We start from the raw sequence: 22,104 nt of genomic DNA on the forward strand, positions 1-22,104 counted from the left end.
TTCTTTATATTTGTATTCACTTGTCTAACTCATTCTGACCTCCTGCTGGTGTAACAACGGAAGGTTGTATGTGGATCAATAAAGCTTTATCTTATCTTTTAAGGTGTTTAGAGTCTTATCTGCCTCTTTGAAGCACTTTGGTTTGTCACATATTATTTCAAATGTAATTTCAACGTGTTCTCAATGATTTAATATTAATATAATCATTTTACTGTTTGAATGGTTTTGAATATACAGGTACTTCCGGTCTGTAGTGTCTAGTTCTCTGCGCGGTCGCGCCGTTGCCATGGGGACGACTCCTGAAACAAGCGTTGACACCTCGGCGTCATCAGCGCGCGTGATCAAAATCCTCCAGAAGATAAACACAGACGATCCTCAAGGTAAACAAGTTCAACTCTATTCGACTTGACCGGTTACAGTTGATCGGTCGACGCACGGCTCAGCTGAGACTGACCGTTAACCGCTCGGTTGTGTTTCGTCTTTGATGATCAGACAAGTCAACAAGCTGGTCAACAATAGCTATTGTTAGACTCTGTTATGCTAATCAGAGGTGCTGCTAGCCTCATTCCAAACAACGACTGGTTGAGTGATGCTGTTTCGTGCAGTGTAGCTACAATAAAACCACACACACAGAGACACACACTAATCACAGATGTAAACATAACAAACACACGTAGAAGTCAGTCTGTGTGATCAGCTGTTTGACCTCAAGCACTAAACAATGTTGTGTTACCACCGTCGGGTGAGACATGTGTATTTCATGGAGACATTATTTCCTGTCTGTGGTGTAAGAACTGTACTTTAAGCCTGTGTTGGTGCATCTCTGTGATGAGGCACCTTGTACGAAGGGTTTATAAGTTAATACGTAATAACACTCATGGTTTAAGTGTGTCAAGCCATTCATACACACAATTCATGGGCAGATATTGATAGATTAAATTGCAGACTGTTAAATCACATATATTAAAACATTAAACGGATTCTGCCATCACCAGCAGGCCCAAGGATTTTATTTACTAACACTTATCAAGTGCTCGATATCACTGTTAAATACTTTGGTTTGTGTTTGAATTTCTTAGCAGAAACTGTAGGTTTTGTTGTAATTTTGTTTATTATTTACAGCTTCAGATGTGTGAGGGGCCATCATCGATATCTGGGCCAATCCCCCCGGATCCTTCACTGTTTCCTCAGTACTACAACAAACAGCCTGCTTCAGGTCAGATGCAGCCATTTCCTTATACTTTACTGAAACCCCACTCTTCAACTTCTGTCTCCTTCTTTTTGATATTACAGCCACAATTTTTGAGTAGTTGGCAGCATATTGAATTCCACTTAAATCCACACTTTGTTATGGAGTTATTTATGTTTTCTTTCCTCCCCCAGCTCGTGGACGTTTAGAGGGGAACCATAATGTTATGTTGGGCCTGCTCTCAGGGCCCCTTGCTCCAGACCCTGGGTTGTACCCTGGCTACTACAGTGCTCGTACCCCAGCACATCCGTCCCGTATCGGCCCTAATGCCGCCCATATTATGGAGCGAGGACGGAGAGGAGTAATAGGGGAGCTCCTCAAACTAGACGGTGTTTCCATTACCCCTGTTCCCAAACAGAGTGAGTGCCATTGATTTGTTTTCTTTTACATCTTCTTGTTGTCAAAAACAGGAAAAGCTTGTTCTGTTATGTGAGAATCTTTTCTTATTTGTTTTTTTTTTTATTTGCTATAGCAAGTAAGAGATTTTTATTTAAAGTAAGACATCTTTTCTTGTTTGTCCCTTAAGGACAGCGAATTCATGACTTCAGTAAAGAGAATGTACGTCGTCTCCGGGAGATCCAGAGACGCTGCAAAGAGCAGGAGGCCGAGAGAGCACAGTCTCGTCCGGTTCCGGTCAAAGCTCTCTGGACCTCCTCCAAGTATGAGACTGTCCCATCCAGGCTCATGGTCCAGCTACAGGTAAGGATTTTATTGAGATGATGAGTCATTGAGTTGTGAACATCTCCTCTGGGTCGTTGTTAATCCAGTCTGTTTTGCACAGGTTTCCAGTCCATCGGTCAAACCACAGTGTCAGAACTTTCTGAAGGCCCACTCTAACGGGGGATCTACTACCCCAACAAGACCACGCTCCAAAACCTCTCCTGTAGCTTTGCACCGCCCTGCCTCCTGTAACTCTGCACGTGACCTGGATTTACAAGTGAGGATTCACCAGTACATGATTACTTACTGATACACACACATGATCAGGCAAAAAGAGGAATAGTGTATAAAGTATTTTTTCTGTTAAAGAAAAGAGAGAAGACAAGACAAGAGAAAGCCTTGTTGTTATTGTCTTGTGCTCCAAAATGATTTATTAAACAAATAACGTGACTGCACTTCACTTGCCTTGAATGGGATCTCTAATATGTCCTGTTTGTTTCATTCCATGCGTTGTTATATGTCGTTACAGTTACAGGTGCAAGGTCAGAACATTGACTTCATTAAACATAACGCCCGAGCGGCAGGAAAAGCTGTGATGCGTCGGTCCCAGTCACTGACCAACCTGAGAGACAAGCCTGTGCCCAGTGCAGTCAAGGGACAGGTGCCTCAGTAGTGAGTACTCCTATAGAAAATCTCACACTCAGAATCCTAATCAACTTCAAAGTAGCCCGCGTTTTAATATTCTGACACTTCTGATGCTCCTGCACTGTTTGTCACTCAAACACATGCTCCCAGTCTTGAAGAAAGGAAGGAGCAATGGCGTAAAGAGGAGAAGGAGAGGAGGAGGAACGCACCTGATCCCTCAGCCCCAGCAGGTCACACCCTGATGCCTGAGAGTGAGCGACAGGAGACGCTGAAGTCCCTCAAAGAGTGTATGTCTCTGTTGCTCCTCATCTCTGTCCTGATACTCACAATGACCACAGTCTCTCAGAGTAATGTGTGTGCGGCGTCTAACTCTGTTGTTGCTGGTTCTTCACAGCCCATTGCTCCCTGGTGACTGAGCTGCTGTCACTTCCGCTCAAAGCTGACCATCTGAGTCTTCGCTCGAGAAGGACCCAGCTTGATTGTCGGCTTTCTGAAATCGAGGAGGCCATTAAGATATTCTCAAGGGACAAAGTTTACATAAAAATAGATTCCTAACACCCAAGAAGAAGAGGAGGAGAGGGAAGAATGAAGAAGAAGAGGAGGAGGAGACGGACCTGTAGATCCACTGCTTTATCGAGATTCATCTTTCATTTGTACCTGCATTATCCAACATAATACTGAACCATGTTTATTATATGTTTTTAAAGGGCTGGGAAGTGAATTTTAAAGTTAATCATTACAATCCTATCTTGGAAGAAGAAAAGCAAATGCTAAGTACATTAAGTTAATTTAATAATTACCTCTATTAGATCCTAAAGTCTTTTTGTTACAGAATGTTGTCGTTTTAAAAACATGGTTAATCATTGAGTGATTATTTGTAAAACTGACTGTTGGTTATTTTTTGTAAGTTCGATGCATTTTATAATTATTGAATTAAAACTTACGATGCGTTTAAATAAAAAAGAATAAAATAAACTGGCACAAAGCAGAGAATCATCCTGAGAGTCTGTCACGTGTTACACAAGCCCCGCCCCCTCCAACGCTCTGCAGCCATTGTTGAGTGTGAGCTAGCTGATGTGCTAAAGGCTAACCAAGAATACTAAGCGGTCTTAACTTAACTTTACGCTCATATAAAACAGTTTGAATCCCCAAAGGACGTTCGAGAGGTTGCCACGTCCACGATGAGCAAGAGGAAAGCACCGCAGGAATCTCCCAACGAGGGAATAACAGACTTTCTTGTCGGTACGTGAAGAATCGGACAGCTGCTCTCAGCTAACAGACGCTAGCATGATTGCTATGTTCTATTGTTAATCAACAACAACCCTCAAAAGAACGTATTGCATGTGTGCTTTATCTCTCAATCCATGTTTAACGATAATCCTCATCTCTTGCATTTATCAATCATTGCTCAGAAGGTAAATCCGGGACGTTAATGGTCACTGCCATTTAAATGCATTCCTGAAATAGCAGCAACAACCCACAGTGGTTTGATGAGGTAGAATCAGATTAGATTTTCCTTTATTCGTCCTGAAATGGGTCATTTGCAATATTACAGATGCAAGGGTCCAAATTGGGCATCAGTAATTAATATGTATCATGCAAATGTAAGGATAATAATACCTGAGTGGAAGGAAATGTAAGAAATATAGAAAAATATGAATGGGAAAAGAACCCATATATACAGTGTGAGAATATGTGCATTGACTGGACTGCACATGAACCATTGTATTGCACAGACAGGATGAATATTGAATAGTCCATACTGGGTGGGTGTAGTCCCTCTCCTTAAGCTGCCCAGTGCTGTGATGGTGTCCTGCAGTGGGTGGGACTGGTTGTGAATGAAGTATTAAGCTTTGTACTGCCTTACTTCTCTCTGCAGAGCTGGCCAACTATGAGAAAAATGTCAACAGGGCCATCCACAAGTACAACGCCTACAGGTAAGCTCTGGAGGCGGACGTGTTTAAATATTGTGTAAATACAGAAATAAATGAAATGTTATGCTGTTACACTCACAGAGATAAATGTAATGTCGTTTATTACAGTCACCCTATAACAAAACCTACCTTCTTTAAGATCATTGGGTTATGGTCATTTTGATGACTGTAGTTTGTGCAGTGGCTAGAATTCAAATGTACTGAGATGTTTTTGTACATCAATTACACAACTTATATAAGTGAGGATGGACTAAGTATATAAGAAAACACTTGGCACACAGTTTATATATAACCAATATAACCGCCTGAATAGTAACCATACTATAGGATTAGCTTCATGAGGACAGGATTTATGGATTTAGTTAACTTGATGTGCTTGATAATGCAGTAATTACTGAGAGGGGGGGAGCGGTCATTAAACTGATGGCCAATTTTTGATAACAGGGTTAGATATTATTTTTACATTATTATAGCAGGAATTCAGGGAAAGCTTTTTATTACTATGTTGTTTGGCTGTTACATAACCACTGGTCTTGTGCTCTGTGCCTAGGAAAGCAGCATCTACCATTTCCAAGTACCCTAACAAGATCAAGAATGGGGAAGAGGCCAAGAAACTGGTATGTGCATTGAATACAATTTTACAATTTGAATGTCTCTATTGAGTAACTCGTATAAATAATTCATTAGCTGATTTGTGGCACATGTTGCCAATTGGCCAGTACAAGCACAAACATAGACAGTGGAATGCATTATTAAGTCCTGTAATAAATTATACCTTTATGAAGGTTACAGTGTTTAGGAATTCTAGTTGAAAACACTGATAATAACATACTGGTCAGTCTAAAGTGTTTGTATTGTGTTATAGTTTGCTTCATAAAGAATTTCTGTTATGTTTGGATAATGTCCGCATCATTGTTTGTCTTTAACACTTGTGTAGTGATGTTGCTGTGGTTGTGTGTGAAGTGAAGCCCGTTGCTTAGCCTGAGCAGCCACTCTGGGCACCTTACGTAACCGCTGCAGCTCGCACTCCTCACCACCCTCTTGTTTGTTTTCCCATTTTAACAGGAAGGTGTGGGACAAAAAATAGCAGAAAAGATTGATGAGTTCTTACAAACTGGGACACTACGCAAACTGGAAAAGGTGAATCATTTGGCCTGAGAATACATGATTGATGAAACACTGTAATTTTTGTTTTGGTTTATAGCTAAATTTAACACTTTACACAGACTAATGTGCTGAGTTTATATTTGTCTCTAGATCAGAACTGATGACACCAGCTCTTCCATCAATTTCCTCACCAGAGTAACTGGAATTGGGTACGTCTTAACTGTTAAATCAAATGAAAAACCTATTAGATATTGTGTATGGACAAGGAAACGGATCAAGACTAATTCAAATAACTGCAAGACTAATTCAGTTGAAAGAGGGGCACCGCATATTTTTTGTTCTGATTTACATTTCCAACAAGTGCTTCATATAACAAATATATGCATTCTCTGCCTGTTGACTTCAGACCTGCTGCTGCCAGGAAGTTTTTTGAAGAAGGGGTGAAGACACTGGAAGGTTTGTTTTGAAGCTGACTTACATTATAATTATAAAAATATCTTTTTTTAATTAATTTTTTTGTGACTTCTTGTAATACTTTGACACATATGTAGCACATTCTCAATAAATGTACATTATGGTTTTAATGGTCTTTTAATTTCTTTCCTTATTTAGATCTGAAAAAGATCGAGAGCAAACTGAACCATCATCAACAGATTGGACTCAAGTAAGTTCTGCTCAGTGTGAAGGTGAGAAGTCTTTCTATTGATACATGAGCTGTGCTTCATGGATTATTGTGCTGCCTTCAGGTACTTTGAGGAGTTTGAGAAAAGGATCCCTCGTGCTGAAATGGAAAAGATGGAGGTGATCAAGCATTTGTATTTTTTCAGTTATGTTCTGATATGTATTGTTAAGATTTTTCTAAATCTGTGTTTAAATGTTTTTTTTAGACTCTGATTCGCAGAGAGTTGAAGAAAGTTGGTGAAGAATATATTGGAACAATCTGTGGAAGTTACAGGAGAGGTAAAATCTTCCCCTTGATGATTATTCCAGCGGAAGTTTCAAGTTAATGGCGGTAGTTCAGACTATGGGAATCATGAAATTGATTCACATGTTCATAATTTCCAGGTGCTGCCTCGAGTGGTGATATTGATATTTTGCTGACACATCCAGACTACACCTCTGAGACTGAGAAACAGGTAAGACTCTTCTCCATTGTACCTCACCACTGTGTGTTGCCATGATCTGCAGCTTTTCTCTTTGTCTAATTCATTCTTTTCCATTCTTCTTCTCCAGCCCAAGCTCCTCCATGACATGGTCAGTCATTTTGAGTCCACAGGGTTTGTGACCGACACTCTCTCCAAGGGAGACACCAAGTTCATGGTGAGGCCTGTGCTTATTTTGTCTCATGTGCTCAGCTGTGTGTGTCTGATGTGACTGGTAACACAGTTAGTACAGTAACCATACCCAACCCGTGAAGCGCATGACTGAGGTCTAAATGGTCCAACTCTTGTGTTTCTAGGGAGTCTGCCAACTGCAGAAGAGTGATGATGATGATGATGAGGAAGAAGAATACCTTCACAGGCGTATTGATATCAGGTGCCCTGCTCTATATTGCTTGGTGTTTCCAAAATTAAGTGTTTTAAGTATGTGTTAACAGAGAACAATATGGGCTAAGTCCTTGCATTGGTCAGGATACTGACGTGATTTATTAAATTAAATTAAAACATTACCTCGACCTACTGCAACACAAAGCTTTTGATACATGGCTACAACAGTGAATAGGCAACTTTCATTTTTAGATTTTTATTATCTGTTTGATCCTACTTTGTAATTATTCTTTCCCCATTTCCCCAAAGGTTAATTCCTAAAGACCAGTACTACTGTGGAGTCCTGTATTTCACTGGAAGTGATATCTTCAATAAAAATATGAGAACTCATGCCCTGGAGAAAGGTTTCACCCTTAACGAGTACACCATCCGACCACTGGGGGTCACTGGTGAGTCTCAGTCAAATTTGACATGAACCTTGTGAACTCTGCAAGGTGCCGCTTCTATCATCAGTCAGTAACTTCACATGCGTTCAGCTTCTAATATCAGCTTTTCTTCTGTGTGGATCTATTTCAGGTGTGGCTGGGGAGCCTCTTCTGGTGGACAGTGAGAGAGACATCTTTGATTACATCCAGTACAAATACAGAGAGCCAAAGGAACGCAGCCAGTGAAGTTGCAGTTACATCTGTATTAAAGGCTACAAGATCAGAAGCATGCGTACACAAATGTGTGTTCGTCTTTCATGTACCATTCAGCAATGTTAGAGATGTCACTGATGTTATGAAAACAACTGTGAACGTCATTTACTCACTTGTTTTGGACAATTTTTATCTTGAAAGCTTATGGGCTTTAAAGAAAATGTCAGTAAGGTTTTTAATTAGGCTCAACTGTAATTTATTTTGTTTACATAACCTAAGAAGATTGTTCTTAAAGAGGCCTGGATTCTGATACAGTTTGAACTCAACCATCATAAACAGTGAGGACCTCTGTCATCTCCACAATCAGGACAGTTGTGATGTGTAATACTTTGGCTTGGCTGTGAAAATGTGGTTTAATGTGTAGTTATTACACATGCAAATGAGATCGTCTCATTCACCATGAAAATGCGTGTGTGTGTGTGGGGGGGGGGTTACACATGTAATAATTCTCTACTATTTTGGGCTAGTTAACAAATATTAGAAGAATAATGTTTCATCAATTGATGCAGTTTCTAGTTGTATTGATACATTTTGAACAAATTGGAAGAATACACATTTTCTCAGGTTTTGATTTATATGTGAAAAGGGCTGTTACATGTTGTACAAGTTTGTGTGAAAACCATTACGTGTAGGGAATTGTGTGATCCAGTTTTCCGGGGGGCATTTAACAGCAGTAAACAAAAGTAAAACAGCTAACAGGCAACAGGAATGCAGCTACAGAGTAACTTCAGGTACATATTTTAATATGCACCACAAACCTTGAATGTTAGGATAAGGACTTGAAGTCAATTTTTAATGTGGGTGGTTGTATTTTAGTTCAAAAAGTATTTAAGAAAAAACGATGCCAATGAGTGGGTTTTTAACGTCTTTTTATGAACGAGTCAAATAAAAGGGTTGCTCAAATTACTGTGTCATGATTTTGTAAAATTTTCATTTTTACTTTGCTTTTCAATTATTTTGAAAAATCGGTGTCTTGTCTGTCCGGGATGTTTAGGTAGATACATGCGGCTAAAGCTCAGCTGACTTGCTAGCTTAGCCAGACCATATAAATATAGCTGTGGTGTTTCTGGTTCAGTGCGGAGAAATCTGTTGCAGGAATGAAGGCTAACTTACCATTCCACAATGAGAATAAAAGCCACATGCTGGATCCAGGGTGGAACTTTGCTTTTTAATTTATGCCTACTCACATACTCTACCATTACTGACAATAACTCTTCAATTCATACATCGTTGCTGCTCCCTTCATCTCTATCAGACATTTTCATATGTGCAAATACTTTAAACATTGACCCACTTTTCCATTATGTCACAAACTGGTTCTTTTTAATCAATGTTGTAAATACTGTTATTAGGCCCTAGCACCAACAGTGTGAAAGTCATTGTACATGATGAACATTTCTTTCATCTTCTGCAGTCCTTGTCTGTTCTTCTCTTTATTTTCCTTTGCCCTCAGCTCTGCCAGGTACAGCTGAAGATCTACCAGCTGTTGGTTATTAATCTCCTGTGCCATTACGGTCTTTTCCTGGATTTACTGCACTGTTGAGTCTAGCTGTCCAGGTGATTACTCTGAATCACCAGAACAAGTCATTTCAGACTTACTGTTGATATGCTCATAAAGAATAACAGTTGTTTGTGACTTACTATTTAACCCTTTGATAAACAAGCTATGCACACTACATGCACCACCACTGACGCTTTAATGCTTCTCAACTGTGCAATATCGAATGTACTATATTCATTTGTAAAAAGAAAATATCAGTGCGATATAAAGCAGTTATTTGCAATCCATTCACTGTACATATTCTGACACATAATATATTTCTTAACACTAAATATACCGGTTTAATGACATGTATATTTTGTGTACAGATTTGTTCTATTTATATTTCTTTATATTCCTTCACCCAAGTACTGCATGCTACTTATATGATGCCTTTCTGCTGCTTTACACTGCAAATGTCCCCATGGCGGGACTAATAAAGGACCTCTTAATGCAGAGCCCTTCTAATGCACAACATGGGCCATATTTATTTCCTTTTATTTCATGCATGACTGGGTGTTTCTTTGCTATAATCTTTAATGGCTTATTCTTGCTTTTTCATTAAGGAGAATGCATAGACGATGAGTCCTCTATGTCTTCAAAGGAGCCTTATATATTTAGGAGAGCTGAATTCCAAGACTCATAGTCAAGACCCTCAGCATCTGAGATTTGTGCATCAGAATCAAAATCTGTCTCCTCATTTTGCTTATCCTGTTCTTTAAACAACTGTAAGTCTGAAATGATAACAACCACCCATTTACACTCTGGATAGAGAAAAATCTAAAGTATATTTTCAAATGCATATCAATTAGTCTATTAGTATATACTGTTATATTTCGAGTTTTATTTTGTTGATCTAGCTAGCAATGATTAGCTAGCCTGAAAAGAAGCTAGCTAGCCAACAGCTAATTAGTATCGTGCATATTTCTCATTCTCACTGGTAATGGATTGTAAAATAAGTCTTAAATAACAAAGGAAATCAATATGGGTAAACTAATAGTCTGTATATAGTGATAGTGATAGCACCACCTATTGCCAAAAGAAGGTAAGTCTCGTTTTAAAACTTAAATTCGATTTACATTAATTTTTTACCGTGTGGTCTACACTTGCTGGAGTGTACCATAATACATGATAAGTGGGCGTGGTCCAGCGCCACGTGACGGTCGCAGGAAGTGACATGTTTATCCTTTATATATAATTTAGTATTTTTTAACATTTTTGCCGTTTCATGTTTTTTATTTCTTAGATTTTTCTACAGCAATTTGCTCTAAAACCACAAAAAAAACACACAAACAAATCAACAAAACAATACAATCAAATGTTTCCTACTTAATGAGGAAAACATGAAACGACGCTTTTCTCCGGTGCAGCTGTTTACTACGGTCGTCGCGGTAACCGTCAAGTCGCAAGGCATGACGGGTTGAAATAAAATGCTGCCACAAACACCCGATAGATAGAATCCGTCCAGCCAATCCACTTGCCCCGTGCATTTATACCAGCCAATGGGAAGGTGGCGAGCCTGGCAGGCTGCAGCCGCTACACCCACATCACTTTTGTGTCAGGCAGTTCGCGGGAGTTGTCAGCACAGCAGCGGTCATCTCTCTTTAACCCGAGCAAGCAGCAGCGCAGGAGGTAAATATACCGAATCAACACGCGGGGAATTGCACAATGTCTGATTTAATCCTCTTTAAAAAGTCGTAGCGATAAAATCTGTTGGTGTTTTTGTTCCTTTCGCTGGATGAATGAGCAGCCAGTCATCGGTCAGAATGCATGTGGCGATGTGTTGCTAGCAAATACCAAAAAAAACACCCCCCCCCCCTCTCTCCGTGTCGCCTAACATCAGAAAAACGTTAAGTCACTTGTTTGTCAAACGGTGTTTTTATTTATTTATTTATTTTCCCATCGGCAACTCGAAGTATCTCTGCTGTGTTTGTAACGTTGCTTCTTTCCGATGCGATCGCAGCAGCGTGGCTCCATTTCGCTGCCTCGTATCTCACAGGCTTCGCGTTTAAATCAAATAAATAAATAAATAATAATACAAAAAAAAAAGCTCCGCTGGATCGTAGGCGAACGTCGCAAATGTCGTGCGTATCTATAGAAACTACGCAGAGAGCGCACATCCCCGGGAGCTCTCAGCTGATGGAAGTTGTTACGCAACACTTGGTAGAAATGGCAAGTTAAGATATTGTGTGTCCGTTGTTATGTAATTACAGCGTCACCAGCCATTTTATGTCCTCCTCCTTACTCTCCCATGAGACCCTCTCGTTACACGATCATGTGTGTGTGTGTGTGTGTGTGTGTGTGTGTGTGTGTGTGTGTGTGTGTGTGTGTGTGTGTGTGTGTGTGTGTGTGTGTGAGAAATGCGCCTGAGAAGCTGATGATGAATCCTCCGCTGTGTTTTGGTTTCCCAGGGCAACCATGTCTGACAGAAAAGCAGTGATCAAGAACGCCGACATGTCGGAGGACATGCAGCAGGACGCGGTGGAGTGTGCCACCCAGGCCCTGGAGAAGTACAACATCGAGAAGGACATCGCTGCGTTCATCAAGAAGGTACGGAAACAAAAGAGGCCGCCTCTGCATCCGGCAGATCCTCCGTTCAGATACCTTCAGGAATTCTGTTGCCACCGTGCAACTTTCATCAAATCCATTATTTCCGCTACAAGGGCTAGTGATGTAAATCTATTATCTTTTCAACCTCTCGCTTGTCATCCATGTCACACACCCAAATTGGTATTACCAATCGTCACCACACTTCCAGAGGAACAAGACACATTTTTTTCCCAGTGATGACATTCCTGTTCCTGAGCAGGAAGGGACACACCCCCGGTCCTACAGACACTTTCACATGGATATAACTTGGTGTTTCAGTGTTGCTAAACGATCACATTAAGAGGATTTTGTGATGTAGACTTAATGTTTTAGTTTATAAGGTGCTTTTGAAAAATTGGCACTTATCAGTTAGTTTTGGGGGGAATTCAAAGTCCCTTGCTTATAATTTATCTGTTGAGACCTATATAACCCTTTAAAATTACGATCAAAACCATACAATGGCAAATATCCAGAATTCTGGTCTTGTCAAAATAAGCTTTTTCAGTTGGGAGGACACACTAACCGTAATGTTGTGTGTCTAGCTCTAGACACATAGCTAAAACTAAATATTTCCACCCAGTGGTCATTACTGACAATGAAAGGAAAATATTTTGGGTGTGATCATATGTAGAATTCAATCTTTGCCGTAAAGAGATTTATATTTCCTGGGGAAAATACCATTCGTTTTGATGTTTACTTAAGGAAGGATGCACTGAGTTCATGTCACACAGCAGCAATCTTAAGTGACTCGTTGTGATGTAACCTTTAAAATAATTAATGACAAATGTGATTTGTCTGTGTTTTACTCTCACCTTCTGTGTTACATGCTTTATTTAATTATGTATTCTTGCTTGGAGATAGACAACCCCCTAACCCTTTTCCTAAAATGTCCCTTACAGGAGTTCGACAAGAAATACAACCCGACCTGGCACTGCATCGTCGGGAGGAACTTTGGCAGCTACGTGACTCACGAGACCAAGCATTTCATTTACTTCTACTTGGGTCAGGTGGCCATCCTGCTGTTCAAGTCCGGCTGATGATCGCGTTGGTTTTTTTAAACACCAGCTGACCATACATACAGTACTGACTGACTCGACAAAGGCACTTATCATTCCTTGGCAAGGGGCCGCTGCCTTTTTCTGTGCTGCTTTCTACTTTGTTCTGTTTTTAAGGATTAAAAAAACGTGGCCATGTTAAAGAGATGAAACACTTCTATTTATTTTTGTCTTGTTACATGACATGTCATTTTTTTAATTAAAGCATAGCTGTTAAGCTGTCTGGGTCCAATGTGTGGTCACTTCATTGCATTAAATGATTATATACCAATGATTAGAATCCCATATGACTAGGTTCTTCTATTTTTGGAAGATCTGGTGGTGGTATTGACATTTAAAGTAAGTAAATTAGCTGTAGGATGAAATCTAATTGCATTGAGTCCATATGACATGCTAACACTACCTGCATAATAAAATAAAACTGAGGGAAGCTGAATATGTCATACAACTGCTTTCAGGAATTGTTTACAGAAGCACTTTAACCTTAAATATTTGGTTCTATATTTATGGCCCACTGCCAAAACGTTTAGTCAGGCTTTAGTTGCCTACAGGTAAATCTGAGGAGCGGAGGAGTCATCTGGACACCTAGAAAAAAAAAGTGTTTTTATGAAAACACATTTCACCAAAAAACTATTCTGACTGTAAACAGATGATGGACCCCAGAGACCCACTATCTACACCATAAGCCCCAAAGTATTTGCCATAACAATAATGTCGTCAGATGGCTAATGAGCTAAAATTGCTTCCACACTGCATAGATCCTGCCAATCGTTAATTTAAAAATGAAATGTATACTATAGACCTGGAAACCCTTATGTTTGGAGAACAGCTGTACACGGATTGCAGAGTAAAGGTTGGGGCAGAATATGCACAAAAGTCAGGAGATGGTGTAAGATGGTGGTACTCTTTATTTAACACATTTAGAAAACCAGCTTGTGGGGGAAAACACCGCTAGACAGACAGAAGCTGGAGCGCAGGTATCCCTTCAGCTGAGGGGTTTTCTTAATAAGGGGCAGGAGTTGAGAATCAACGGCCTTCTGGTCTGTCTTCCTCTGCTCTGTCAGCTGGTACTTCTACAAATGAAGAAGAGGACCAACGTCAGGTAGGAATCAAACTGGAAGCGCCACGTATCATGGAAACTGAATGAAATTGTGTATTCTGAGACAACATCCATGTTAGCTCACCTCCTTCTCTGTGTCAAAGATCTCTCCTTCCTGGTGACGGGGCCTCCTCAGCTTCTTCTTCTTGAAGTAGGCATCATTCAGGGTCTTGGGGATCTTCATGCCAGAGATGTCGACTTTTGTGTTGGTGGCAATGCAAAACTTCTGGTGAGCCCTGCGCAGGGGGACTCTGTTCAAAGCAAGAGGGCCTAAAAGAGGAACAATAACGCAAAATAAACATTGAGCGGACAGTGCTACTACTGTGAAATAAAGATGAATTATCAATATTCAATTAATCACCACCTACCAGTGACGAGCAGGAGACCACTTGAGAGCTGCTTCAGGAAGACCACGCGCTAAAAGAGAACAGTGGCATTGATTTAGGCTCGGAGGCAAACAATTGATGCACCAAACACTGTATACAGTATTTAGTGCACACTTGGAAACAATTTGAACTGCACAACTCATGTAGTAAGCAAAAATAAATAAAAAAGAAAACTGTCACATTTTGCCAATTGGAGCCAATGGCTGCAAACTACTTCAATGCATGGCTATTTAGAAAAAATAGACCTACTTGACACTGGTTTTAATTGAGGGGCCTCTTTGCCTGTCATTTTAATAGCTAAAACATTATTTAGGTCAGCCCCTGCTCAGTCTGTGTGGGCACAACTTGCCAGTGTAGTGTTCGAGTGTGGGAGGTAGTCTGTGGTACCGTGGGTGTGTAATTACACTGATATTAAACCAACAATGTGTCCTTCAACAGAAATGTTTCATGCACAATAGAGATGCACATTTCTTATAACCGGCTAATATCTTCTGATACTGTGCGTTCTACGAATTGTGACGACAGGACATGTGTTCATTTGAAACTGTTTTATCTATGACATTCAGTAAAAATACAAATCAATCACAATTAGTGACTAAATTTGCACAGATAATGAATCAAGTTAAAAAAACAGTACAAGTGGGATTTCATTTGCATTTTGTTGCAAATTCGGTTTAGACCCCTGACTCCTTTATTCAATAATAAATCATGTTTCGAAACCACGTTTCTAGGAGACCATTGACTTCAACTCCAAGTTCATCCATGAAAATGTCAATCAGAAGTCTTGCTATATAACTAGTTATCAACTACAATGAATTACCAGTAATGTAATGACCTCACTGTCACAAATCTTTTTAAGTGTTCCTACATACAGTCAACATGTGCTAGCTAGATCACTGAAGTCCTGGCCATGAGTTAATGAGTTTTAATACCCAACAGAAATCATCTGTAAGTATTAAGTTCAGGATGGTTATAGGTGGGAATCCATTCAGGTTATATATGATGCAAGTCAGCATCAAGTCAAACTATTCTGTGTAATATATTAAAGTTAGAGATCTGGTTTTAGTTCTGTAAACACAGATTAACTGCTCCCTAAACCTACACTGGAATCTAAACTTAGAATATTAGTTCTGCACCCAGTCATACAAGGGGCTTTAGATATTGACCTGACAAGTTCCAAAGCTCAACAAACACTATGCAGGTCATTTCTGCCAATTCAAGAGAGCATTTGAGTTGATATCAAGGCCAGTGCTCAATGGTTCTCACCTTTCCACGGTGGCGACCAGTGAGCAGAATGAGGACACTTCCTGGGGTGATGGATGCACGCAGCTTCCTCTTGTGCTGGCTGAAAGGCTTCTTCCCGTGGCTCTTCAGTTTGCGGGGAACATCCTCTGTGGGGTAGTAACGGGGCTACAGGTGGAACAAATAAAAAAGGTATTACTAATTTTTCCTGCACACATTGAAAAAAAAACTCCACTCTTGCTGTTTGGAACAGATCTGAATGCACTTTTGTCTAGAATATGGACTGATGAGGATCTTCCAGAATGATGGAGAATAGAATCTAAAACAATGTTATCAATCCAGCCGAGCAGCCGTTGATTGCTTCAAGTGTGTAACTCTGTGGCCTTCCGTTTGTTCACATTCGTACATCTAGAGTTTCATCTGTCATTGATATGAACAGATTCAATTCTGAAAGGAGAGACTGGTAAACATGTCACTCACCATCTTACGCAGTTTGACCACACGCGTGCCTCCATTTTTGTCTCCTCCAACAGTCTTCACAACAGTGAACTGGGGTTTCGCCTTCAGCTTTTTCTCCACCTGTAACAAGAGCCAATGATGATCAAAACAGGACAATCACAGCTGACGTGGGTCCATTTGTTAAGTCTTGCAGGTCATATAGCAGGTTGTGCATCTGCCCTCACCTTGGTCTCAGTGGTCTTGGTCTTCCGCTTGTACATTGCCCGGCGGGCGAACATGGCGGATCGGGAATATCTCCCGATACCCCGGGCCAGAACCGGGTTCCGGCTCCCGTGCTTCCTCTTGACAGCCACTTTGTCACCCTCGGCCATCTGAAGCAAATTAAAAAAAGAAGTCAGTTTAACAATGCACAGGACTTTAGATGAAGAACTTTCCATGAAGAGTTTTTCCAAGCCTTGATATAATATCCTTACTAAATATAATTGACATATCTGGATTTGTATTGTATTTAAAAAACACTTCCTGGTTGCTGCTTAACAATAAAAAAAAAAACACTACACATTACACAGTGTACAGATTACAGATAACTCCCACTGTACCAATGACTACAATGAATGGCAGCCTGAGAGTTAATATTTATAGTGTGCATTTGTGAGCAGGATATAAAACCACCATTATAATAATTTAAGTTCTTAATACCACAGTTCACGCCAGTACAGCGGGGGCATGAAGTACTGGTAGCTAGCAGCTAGCACCCCGGACACTACAGGCTCTAAACATGTTTTACAGCCACTTGACTGAAAAACAATTAAATGTTTTAAACAAAAAAAACTGAAGTGCGTGACAGCAGACGTGGAAGTTTAAAACCACCCGAAAACAACACGTTTCTATTAGCATGCTAGCTAGCGTTACAAACAGCACGAAGGCTAGCCGCCGGCCTGGTGCTGCCGATGCACCAAACTCTTCATTATATCGACAAACGGCGGATTAATCTCTGTAATAATCACATCTGAAGCATCGTCTAAACACGCAGATTCGTCTGCTGGTGCGTTTTAACTGTAGTTTTTATTCTGTACCGCAGATGAACGTAGATTTGATTCCCACAGTAACACGAAAGCAAGGCAGTCTTACCTTAGCTATGAAAAAAAGACCGACATCCGGGGATGTGACGTTTATAAGGACGCTGCAGCATTACGTTGACGTAAGTGCGTCGCCCTTCAGGGAGCTCTAGGCCTTGTGGTATTTGTAGTCCTATTCACATTTGTCCTCTGTCCTCAATGTACACTTACAAAATAAAAAAATATACATTTAAATTTGATGTACACTAAAAAGAAAATGATGTATATTTTATGTACATTTAAAATACCAACTAATGCTCCAAGCAAAACGGTGAACAAACTTTTGTTCTTCTTTAGTATATTCAAATTAATATCTCTAAATTATTTTGGATTTTCAATATTTCATAAAGTATAAAAAATCCTTACTAAAAATCCTTGGTAGCAGCAAAGCATCAAAACTTTTTTTCTTTTAAGGCGGATGTCTTGTGAAGAGTGTAAACATATAAACCTATGTTTACAGAATTACAGTTGTGATTTTTCTGAACATTAATTACCACTAGGACTAAAATAAAAATGACAAGTGGTTCTGTTGAATGAAAAAAAAACCAACGTGTACAATCAAGAGCTGCAGATGAAAACTTAAGTTTATTTTTCCAAAATTCTATTTGAGAAATACAAAAGCAAACACCAGACATATTTTCTAACAGTAACAATCCCTGATAAAGGTGAGATAAACAGCACCAACATGAGATCTCTGGAGTTTCTTCAAACATCACTCTAACTGTATTGGTACGTTATTAATATGCTACATGGGTTAATGCTAACAAGGAGTCACCTCTGTCTTTCAGGCACATAGAAGAAAACAGAATCCTGCTGCACTCTGGTACAATGGTCTCACACAGGAGTTAGTGTTTTGTTTTCACAGGCAACACTGGACTGAAACATTTATTGTTCATTTTGTATAAAGAGTCTGAATCAGAGGAGTAAATCACAAGAAATGAGGTTAGCACATTGACCATTTTGTGTGTATGTGGAAGAAAATCTCTTTAGCATCTGTGGACTGAATTTCACTTTTATTGGAGTGGAGAAATTGGGTTTAACATTCTTCTACAGACATTCTTCTGATACTGGCAGCGTCTTCCCTCAGCACCGCTCCAGGACGATGGCGATGCCCTGACCTCCACCGATGCAGGCGGAGCCAACGGCGTACCTGCCTCCTCGTCGTCTGTCAAAAGCAAAGATCATTATTCAGAGCTTCTCAAAGTGCCAACATCTTAGAAGATAAGCCCTATATACAGTATATATATATATATATTTATAATTACGAATGACAAGGATACCTGAGCTCATGAACCAGGTGACCTGTGATGCGGGCTCCAGAGGCACCGAGAGGATGTCCGATGGCAATGGCCCCACCGTTAACGTTGCTTTTCTCTGGATCCAGACCAAGAGCCTTGGACACGGCCAGGAACTGAGGAGCAAACGCCTCGTTCACCTGTGCAGAGCAAACGGCATCGGGGGAACAACTTAGTAATTCAAATCTGAGGATTCAAAACCACGGTCAACCTAACGGATCTCTACTGTTTCCATATAGAGTTACTTTATACTCCTACTCCCACACAGAGGATGTCACAGATGTTTTTCACAGGTTACCAACCTCCACTAGATCCATATCGTTGAGAGTCAGACCGGCTTTTTTAAGAGCTTCTGTGATCGCTGGGACGGGACCTAGGATGATTCAAAGGAAACCAGACACTTGTTAAAAGAGATCAGGTCAAACACCACAACAGTTTATTAGCCTCTAACGGATTAAACAGTATCTGCATGACAGTGCTGTCACTCACCAATTCCCATAATGCTCGGGTCACAGCCTGACACGTGATAGGACACGATTCTGGCCAGTGGAGTGAGCTGATGCTCCTTCAGCGCATCTTCACTTGCAATCACCAACGCAGCAGCACCGTCAGATACACCCTGGAGGGCAGGCAGAGAGTGTTCAGATCAGAGTCATACTGTATATATGTAAACAGCTGACAGCACCTCGGTCTTTAACTCACCGAAGCATTGGCAGCAGTGACCGTCCCTCCCTTTTTGAAGACAGTGGGCAGTTTGGCCATCTGTTCTAACGTGGTCTGAGGCCGGGGGTGTTCGTCCTGAGCCATGGACACTTTGCCTTTCTTGGCTTTCACATCAATGGGAGCAATCTCTGCTGTGTAGTGACCAGCTTCATGAGCTGTGGACAGAAACACCGTGCTGTTTATACTGAGCCTGAGCAAAATACCAGTCTTTCTTCTGAAAAACAATATATTTCCATGTTATTATGTGGCAGGCGAGCAGGCCATGAAATAACCATCTCACCGGCCTTCCATCTTTGCTGCGTCTGGAATGCGTAGTTGTCACAGTCTTGGCGTGTGATCTCATATTTGTCTGCAAGGTTTTCTGCCGTGATGCCCATCGGGATTTTGATATGCAGGTCAGTCAGACCAGCCCACAGAGTGTCCTCCAGCTGTCAGACAGAGAAACAGGAGCTTATTGTTCAAGCTTCTGAGGTTCAACAAAAAGCTGCTTCTATGAAAATCACAAGGGTCCATGTACATTTATATTTGGGGAATAATAAGTAGAAGAAAATCAATCAAAAGCCAACCTTAAGATCGAATCCGAACTTTGTACCGAATCGTATGTTGCGAGCAGCGTACGGAGCCTGGCTCATGTTCTCTGAGCCTCCACACAGCACCACCTCCGACTCCTTCAGGCAAATCTCCTGCAAACACACAAAGTACAAGATTTTTGTTTTGGAGCACAAAGGTAAAAGATACGTTCAACTTTTTTGGGGTCATGGTTAAAAGTATTGGACTTGGTTTATTGAGAAGTGTTTTGAATATTTCTTCATTTTGTGTTTATGTAGAAAATATTAGGAACACCACATGATGTAATGCAGTTAACCCTTTCTACAAAAACTGTCCAACATAAGTAGTATAAAAGTATAATAGTTGTGTTACATGTTTATGTAATAAAGTGGCCACTTAGTGTTTATACTGTTCGTGTTGGAGTTTTTACCTGAGCACCACTGATGACGGCCTGGAAACCAGATCCACACAGTCTGTTCACAGTGAGTGCAGGAACTGGGATTGGAACCCCACATCTCAGACCCACATGTCGAGCGATGTAGGGTGCATCTGATGAGCTCTGAAGATAGAGGGTTAGAAGAAGACGCAACACTAGTCAACATACAAAGAAAGGCACTTTTTGAATGTGACCTCCGGCATGTTGGAATTTAGTTACCTGCATGACATTCCCCATGATGACACTGTTGATGAGCTCTGGTGCGACGGCCCCTGCAGCGAGGGCGGCTTTGGCGGCATGCTCGGCCAAATCTGTGGCACTGTGATCCCTCAGCACGCCACCATAGGTACCGAACGGAGTGCGCTTAGCGGCTACAATAAATACACCTGTAGAGAAAAGGAGCAGTTTAGTGCAGTGACAGCAGCTCCCACAATTAAACCACAGCCAGAACGCATAGTGAGGATTTACTAGCAGCCAGTAGACTGAGATGCAGAGGATGATGGAGGAAATGACATCAGATGCTTGAAACAGGAATAGAGGGACCAACTACCACTGCATTTTAATTTATCAAAGTAAAGTATACCACAAACATATTTCACATCAATATAAAAACTATTATTGTTCAGGGAGTATGGAGATTTATTGAAAATATGTCTGTTGAGCTTTATGAAAGTTATATTGGAATCAATCTAATAAAATAAAATAATGTTTAATTTGAAGTTTTTACACTTGTTGGGTCATTCACAGTGAAATCAGATCTTTATCTCTGTCTGGAAAAAAGGTGTTGATGTGTGTTTTTTTAAAGATTCTAATCAGACACATTGTCAACAGGGGATCAAGTGTAAATGTTGACTTTACAGGAGACTGTCGATGTGTAGACAATTCTCTGGGCTTTTGAATTAGTTCAGTTTGCTATAATATCATGAAACTAGAAAAATTAAACCAGACTTAAACAAAACATTCAACAAGTATAACAATAGAATAATACAGTAATTACTGAAAATTTATTTTTGATATAGTGAGCTTTTTTTTTTGTAAAAGGTAAACAGGCTTTTATGTCCATGCTTTTACAAGAGGTTATGAATCAGTTTCAAATTTTCATAATAAATAAGTGTCGAAAGTTGTGCAATGACCAGAGAGCTGTGAATGACTCCATCTTGTCACCTTTTACCTATATTGCTGTGACGTGATCCCACATATTTCAAAATAAGAAAAAAACAGTTTACAGTAGGGACAATTCGTGTGAATACACTGATAATAACACTACTGGGCAAATGTGACATGTGCAGAGCTGCTAACAAAGTGCAGCAGCAGTTTGTGTGTCTCCTGCACAGTGTGTGGTTGTAGCAGAGCTGGAACGTGTTTACTAACCTCTGAGAAGAGCCATGATGATGATGATGATTCAACAAACCTCCACTGCCACGATCAACCTTCTCCTCTGCTTTATTTGATGTGACACTACGGAGCCGTCCAGAGTCAATACAAGGGCCGGACACTGCTGCGACCTTTCCCCCAAATACTGAACCAGAGCAGGCACACTGCACTTCTTCTTCTTCTACTGCTATCACCACTTCTTATTCTTCTTCTTAACAAGGCTTTGAGGGTCGTCAGGCAACTTATTAAAGCATTACCGCCACCCTGTGGGTTGAGGTGTAATGTGTTTTATCCGTATTTCTTTGTCATTTTGACGCAGTTCTCCATGGAAAAGTTCAATTTTTTTAAATGTGGAACTTTCTCACTGAAATAATACATTCCACAAAGAATTCAATATCTTTCTTAACCTCATCATTTTCAAATCATAGAAAAATGTCTCTATCCTCAAACTGAATAATT

At 40.4% G+C, this 22,104-nt stretch overlaps 5 protein-coding genes across 5 annotated transcripts; 3 read left to right on the plus strand and 2 right to left on the minus strand.

Annotated features, from left to right (window-relative positions):
- Window positions 1-267: 267 nt before the first annotated feature.
- Window positions 268-3,477, plus strand: enkd1 (enkurin domain containing 1). Its single transcript, XM_062381587.1, has 8 exons — window positions 268-380; window positions 1,123-1,216; window positions 1,384-1,608; window positions 1,776-1,948; window positions 2,031-2,186; window positions 2,439-2,581; window positions 2,705-2,841; window positions 2,949-3,477. The coding sequence occupies exons 2-8, from the start codon at window positions 1,129-1,131 to the stop codon at window positions 3,107-3,109; spliced, it is 1,083 nt and encodes a 360-aa protein (XP_062237571.1). The 5' UTR covers window positions 268-380; window positions 1,123-1,128; the 3' UTR covers window positions 3,110-3,477.
- Window positions 3,478-3,593: 116 nt separating this feature from the next.
- On the plus strand, window positions 3,594-8,683 carry polb (polymerase (DNA directed), beta). Its single transcript, XM_062381588.1, has 14 exons — window positions 3,594-3,796; window positions 4,434-4,491; window positions 5,039-5,105; window positions 5,554-5,628; window positions 5,746-5,804; window positions 6,002-6,051; window positions 6,208-6,259; window positions 6,342-6,396; window positions 6,483-6,555; window positions 6,661-6,731; window positions 6,829-6,915; window positions 7,055-7,131; window positions 7,392-7,531; window positions 7,659-8,683. Exons 1-14 carry the CDS (start codon window positions 3,736-3,738, stop codon window positions 7,751-7,753), a joined length of 1,020 nt encoding a protein of 339 aa, XP_062237572.1. The 5' UTR covers window positions 3,594-3,735; the 3' UTR covers window positions 7,754-8,683.
- A 2,139-nt stretch (window positions 8,684-10,822) lies between these two features.
- Window positions 10,823-13,191, plus strand: dynll1 (dynein, light chain, LC8-type 1). The gene is made up of 3 exons (XM_062381591.1): window positions 10,823-10,952; window positions 11,732-11,870; window positions 12,809-13,191. The coding sequence occupies exons 2-3, from the start codon at window positions 11,739-11,741 to the stop codon at window positions 12,944-12,946; spliced, it is 270 nt and encodes an 89-aa protein (XP_062237575.1). The 5' UTR covers window positions 10,823-10,952; window positions 11,732-11,738; the 3' UTR covers window positions 12,947-13,191.
- Window positions 13,192-13,854: 663 nt separating this feature from the next.
- Window positions 13,855-16,545, minus strand: rpl6 (ribosomal protein L6). Its single transcript, XM_062381590.1, has 6 exons — window positions 16,375-16,545; window positions 16,172-16,270; window positions 15,716-15,859; window positions 14,432-14,480; window positions 14,149-14,333; window positions 13,855-14,037 (listed from the first exon to the last, which is right to left on the minus strand). The coding sequence occupies exons 1-6, from the start codon at window positions 16,519-16,521 to the stop codon at window positions 13,885-13,887; spliced, it is 777 nt and encodes a 258-aa protein (XP_062237574.1). The 5' UTR covers window positions 16,522-16,545; the 3' UTR covers window positions 13,855-13,884.
- A 1,289-nt stretch (window positions 16,546-17,834) lies between these two features.
- On the minus strand, window positions 17,835-21,833 carry acaa2 (acetyl-CoA acyltransferase 2). The gene is made up of 10 exons (XM_062381586.1): window positions 21,643-21,833; window positions 20,491-20,657; window positions 20,266-20,394; window positions 19,853-19,969; window positions 19,567-19,714; window positions 19,266-19,441; window positions 19,053-19,182; window positions 18,866-18,936; window positions 18,549-18,703; window positions 17,835-18,433 (listed from the first exon to the last, which is right to left on the minus strand). The coding sequence occupies exons 1-10, from the start codon at window positions 21,656-21,658 to the stop codon at window positions 18,352-18,354; spliced, it is 1,191 nt and encodes a 396-aa protein (XP_062237570.1). The 5' UTR covers window positions 21,659-21,833; the 3' UTR covers window positions 17,835-18,351.
- Between the last annotated feature and the right edge of the window lie 271 nt (window positions 21,834-22,104).

This window comes from Platichthys flesus, chromosome 3 (genome assembly GCF_949316205.1).
Source record: "Platichthys flesus chromosome 3, fPlaFle2.1, whole genome shotgun sequence".
Lineage (NCBI taxonomy): Eukaryota > Metazoa > Chordata > Actinopteri > Pleuronectiformes > Pleuronectidae > Platichthys > Platichthys flesus.

Excerpts from the sequence above, each read along its gene's own strand:
- enkd1 (XM_062381587.1), top strand. The coding sequence starts at position 1,129 with ATGTGTGAGGGGCCATCATCGATATCTGGGCCAATCCCCCCGGATCCT. Across the intron at positions 1,217-1,383 it reads CAACAAACAGCCTGCTTCAG|CTCGTGGACGTTTAGAGGGG; the intron begins GTCAGATGCAGC and ends TTCCTCCCCCAG. Across the intron at positions 2,842-2,948 it reads GCTGAAGTCCCTCAAAGAGT|CCCATTGCTCCCTGGTGACT; the intron begins GTATGTCTCTGT and ends GGTTCTTCACAG.
- polb (XM_062381588.1), top strand. The coding sequence starts at position 3,736 with ATGAGCAAGAGGAAAGCACCGCAGGAATCTCCCAACGAGGGAATAACA. Across the intron at positions 3,797-4,433 it reads AATAACAGACTTTCTTGTCG|AGCTGGCCAACTATGAGAAA; the intron begins GTACGTGAAGAA and ends TTCTCTCTGCAG. Across the intron at positions 5,805-6,001 it reads ACCAGAGTAACTGGAATTGG|ACCTGCTGCTGCCAGGAAGT; the intron begins GTACGTCTTAAC and ends TGTTGACTTCAG.
- dynll1 (XM_062381591.1), top strand. The coding sequence starts at position 11,739 with ATGTCTGACAGAAAAGCAGTGATCAAGAACGCCGACATGTCGGAGGAC. Across the intron at positions 11,871-12,808 it reads TCGCTGCGTTCATCAAGAAG|GAGTTCGACAAGAAATACAA; the intron begins GTACGGAAACAA and ends TGTCCCTTACAG.
- rpl6 (XM_062381590.1), bottom strand. The coding sequence starts at position 16,521 with ATGGCCGAGGGTGACAAAGTGGCTGTCAAGAGGAAGCACGGGAGCCGG. Across the intron at positions 16,271-16,374 it reads CCAAGACCACTGAGACCAAG|GTGGAGAAAAAGCTGAAGGC; the intron begins GTGAGGGCAGAT and ends CTCTTGTTACAG. Across the intron at positions 14,038-14,148 it reads TCTTTGACACAGAGAAGGAG|AAGTACCAGCTGACAGAGCA; the intron begins GTGAGCTAACAT and ends CTTCATTTGTAG.
- acaa2 (XM_062381586.1), bottom strand. Across the intron at positions 20,395-20,490 it reads TCATGGGGAATGTCATGCAG|AGCTCATCAGATGCACCCTA; the intron begins GTAACTAAATTC and ends CTCTATCTTCAG. Across the intron at positions 18,704-18,865 it reads ACGATATGGATCTAGTGGAG|GTGAACGAGGCGTTTGCTCC; the intron begins GTTGGTAACCTG and ends TGCTCTGCACAG.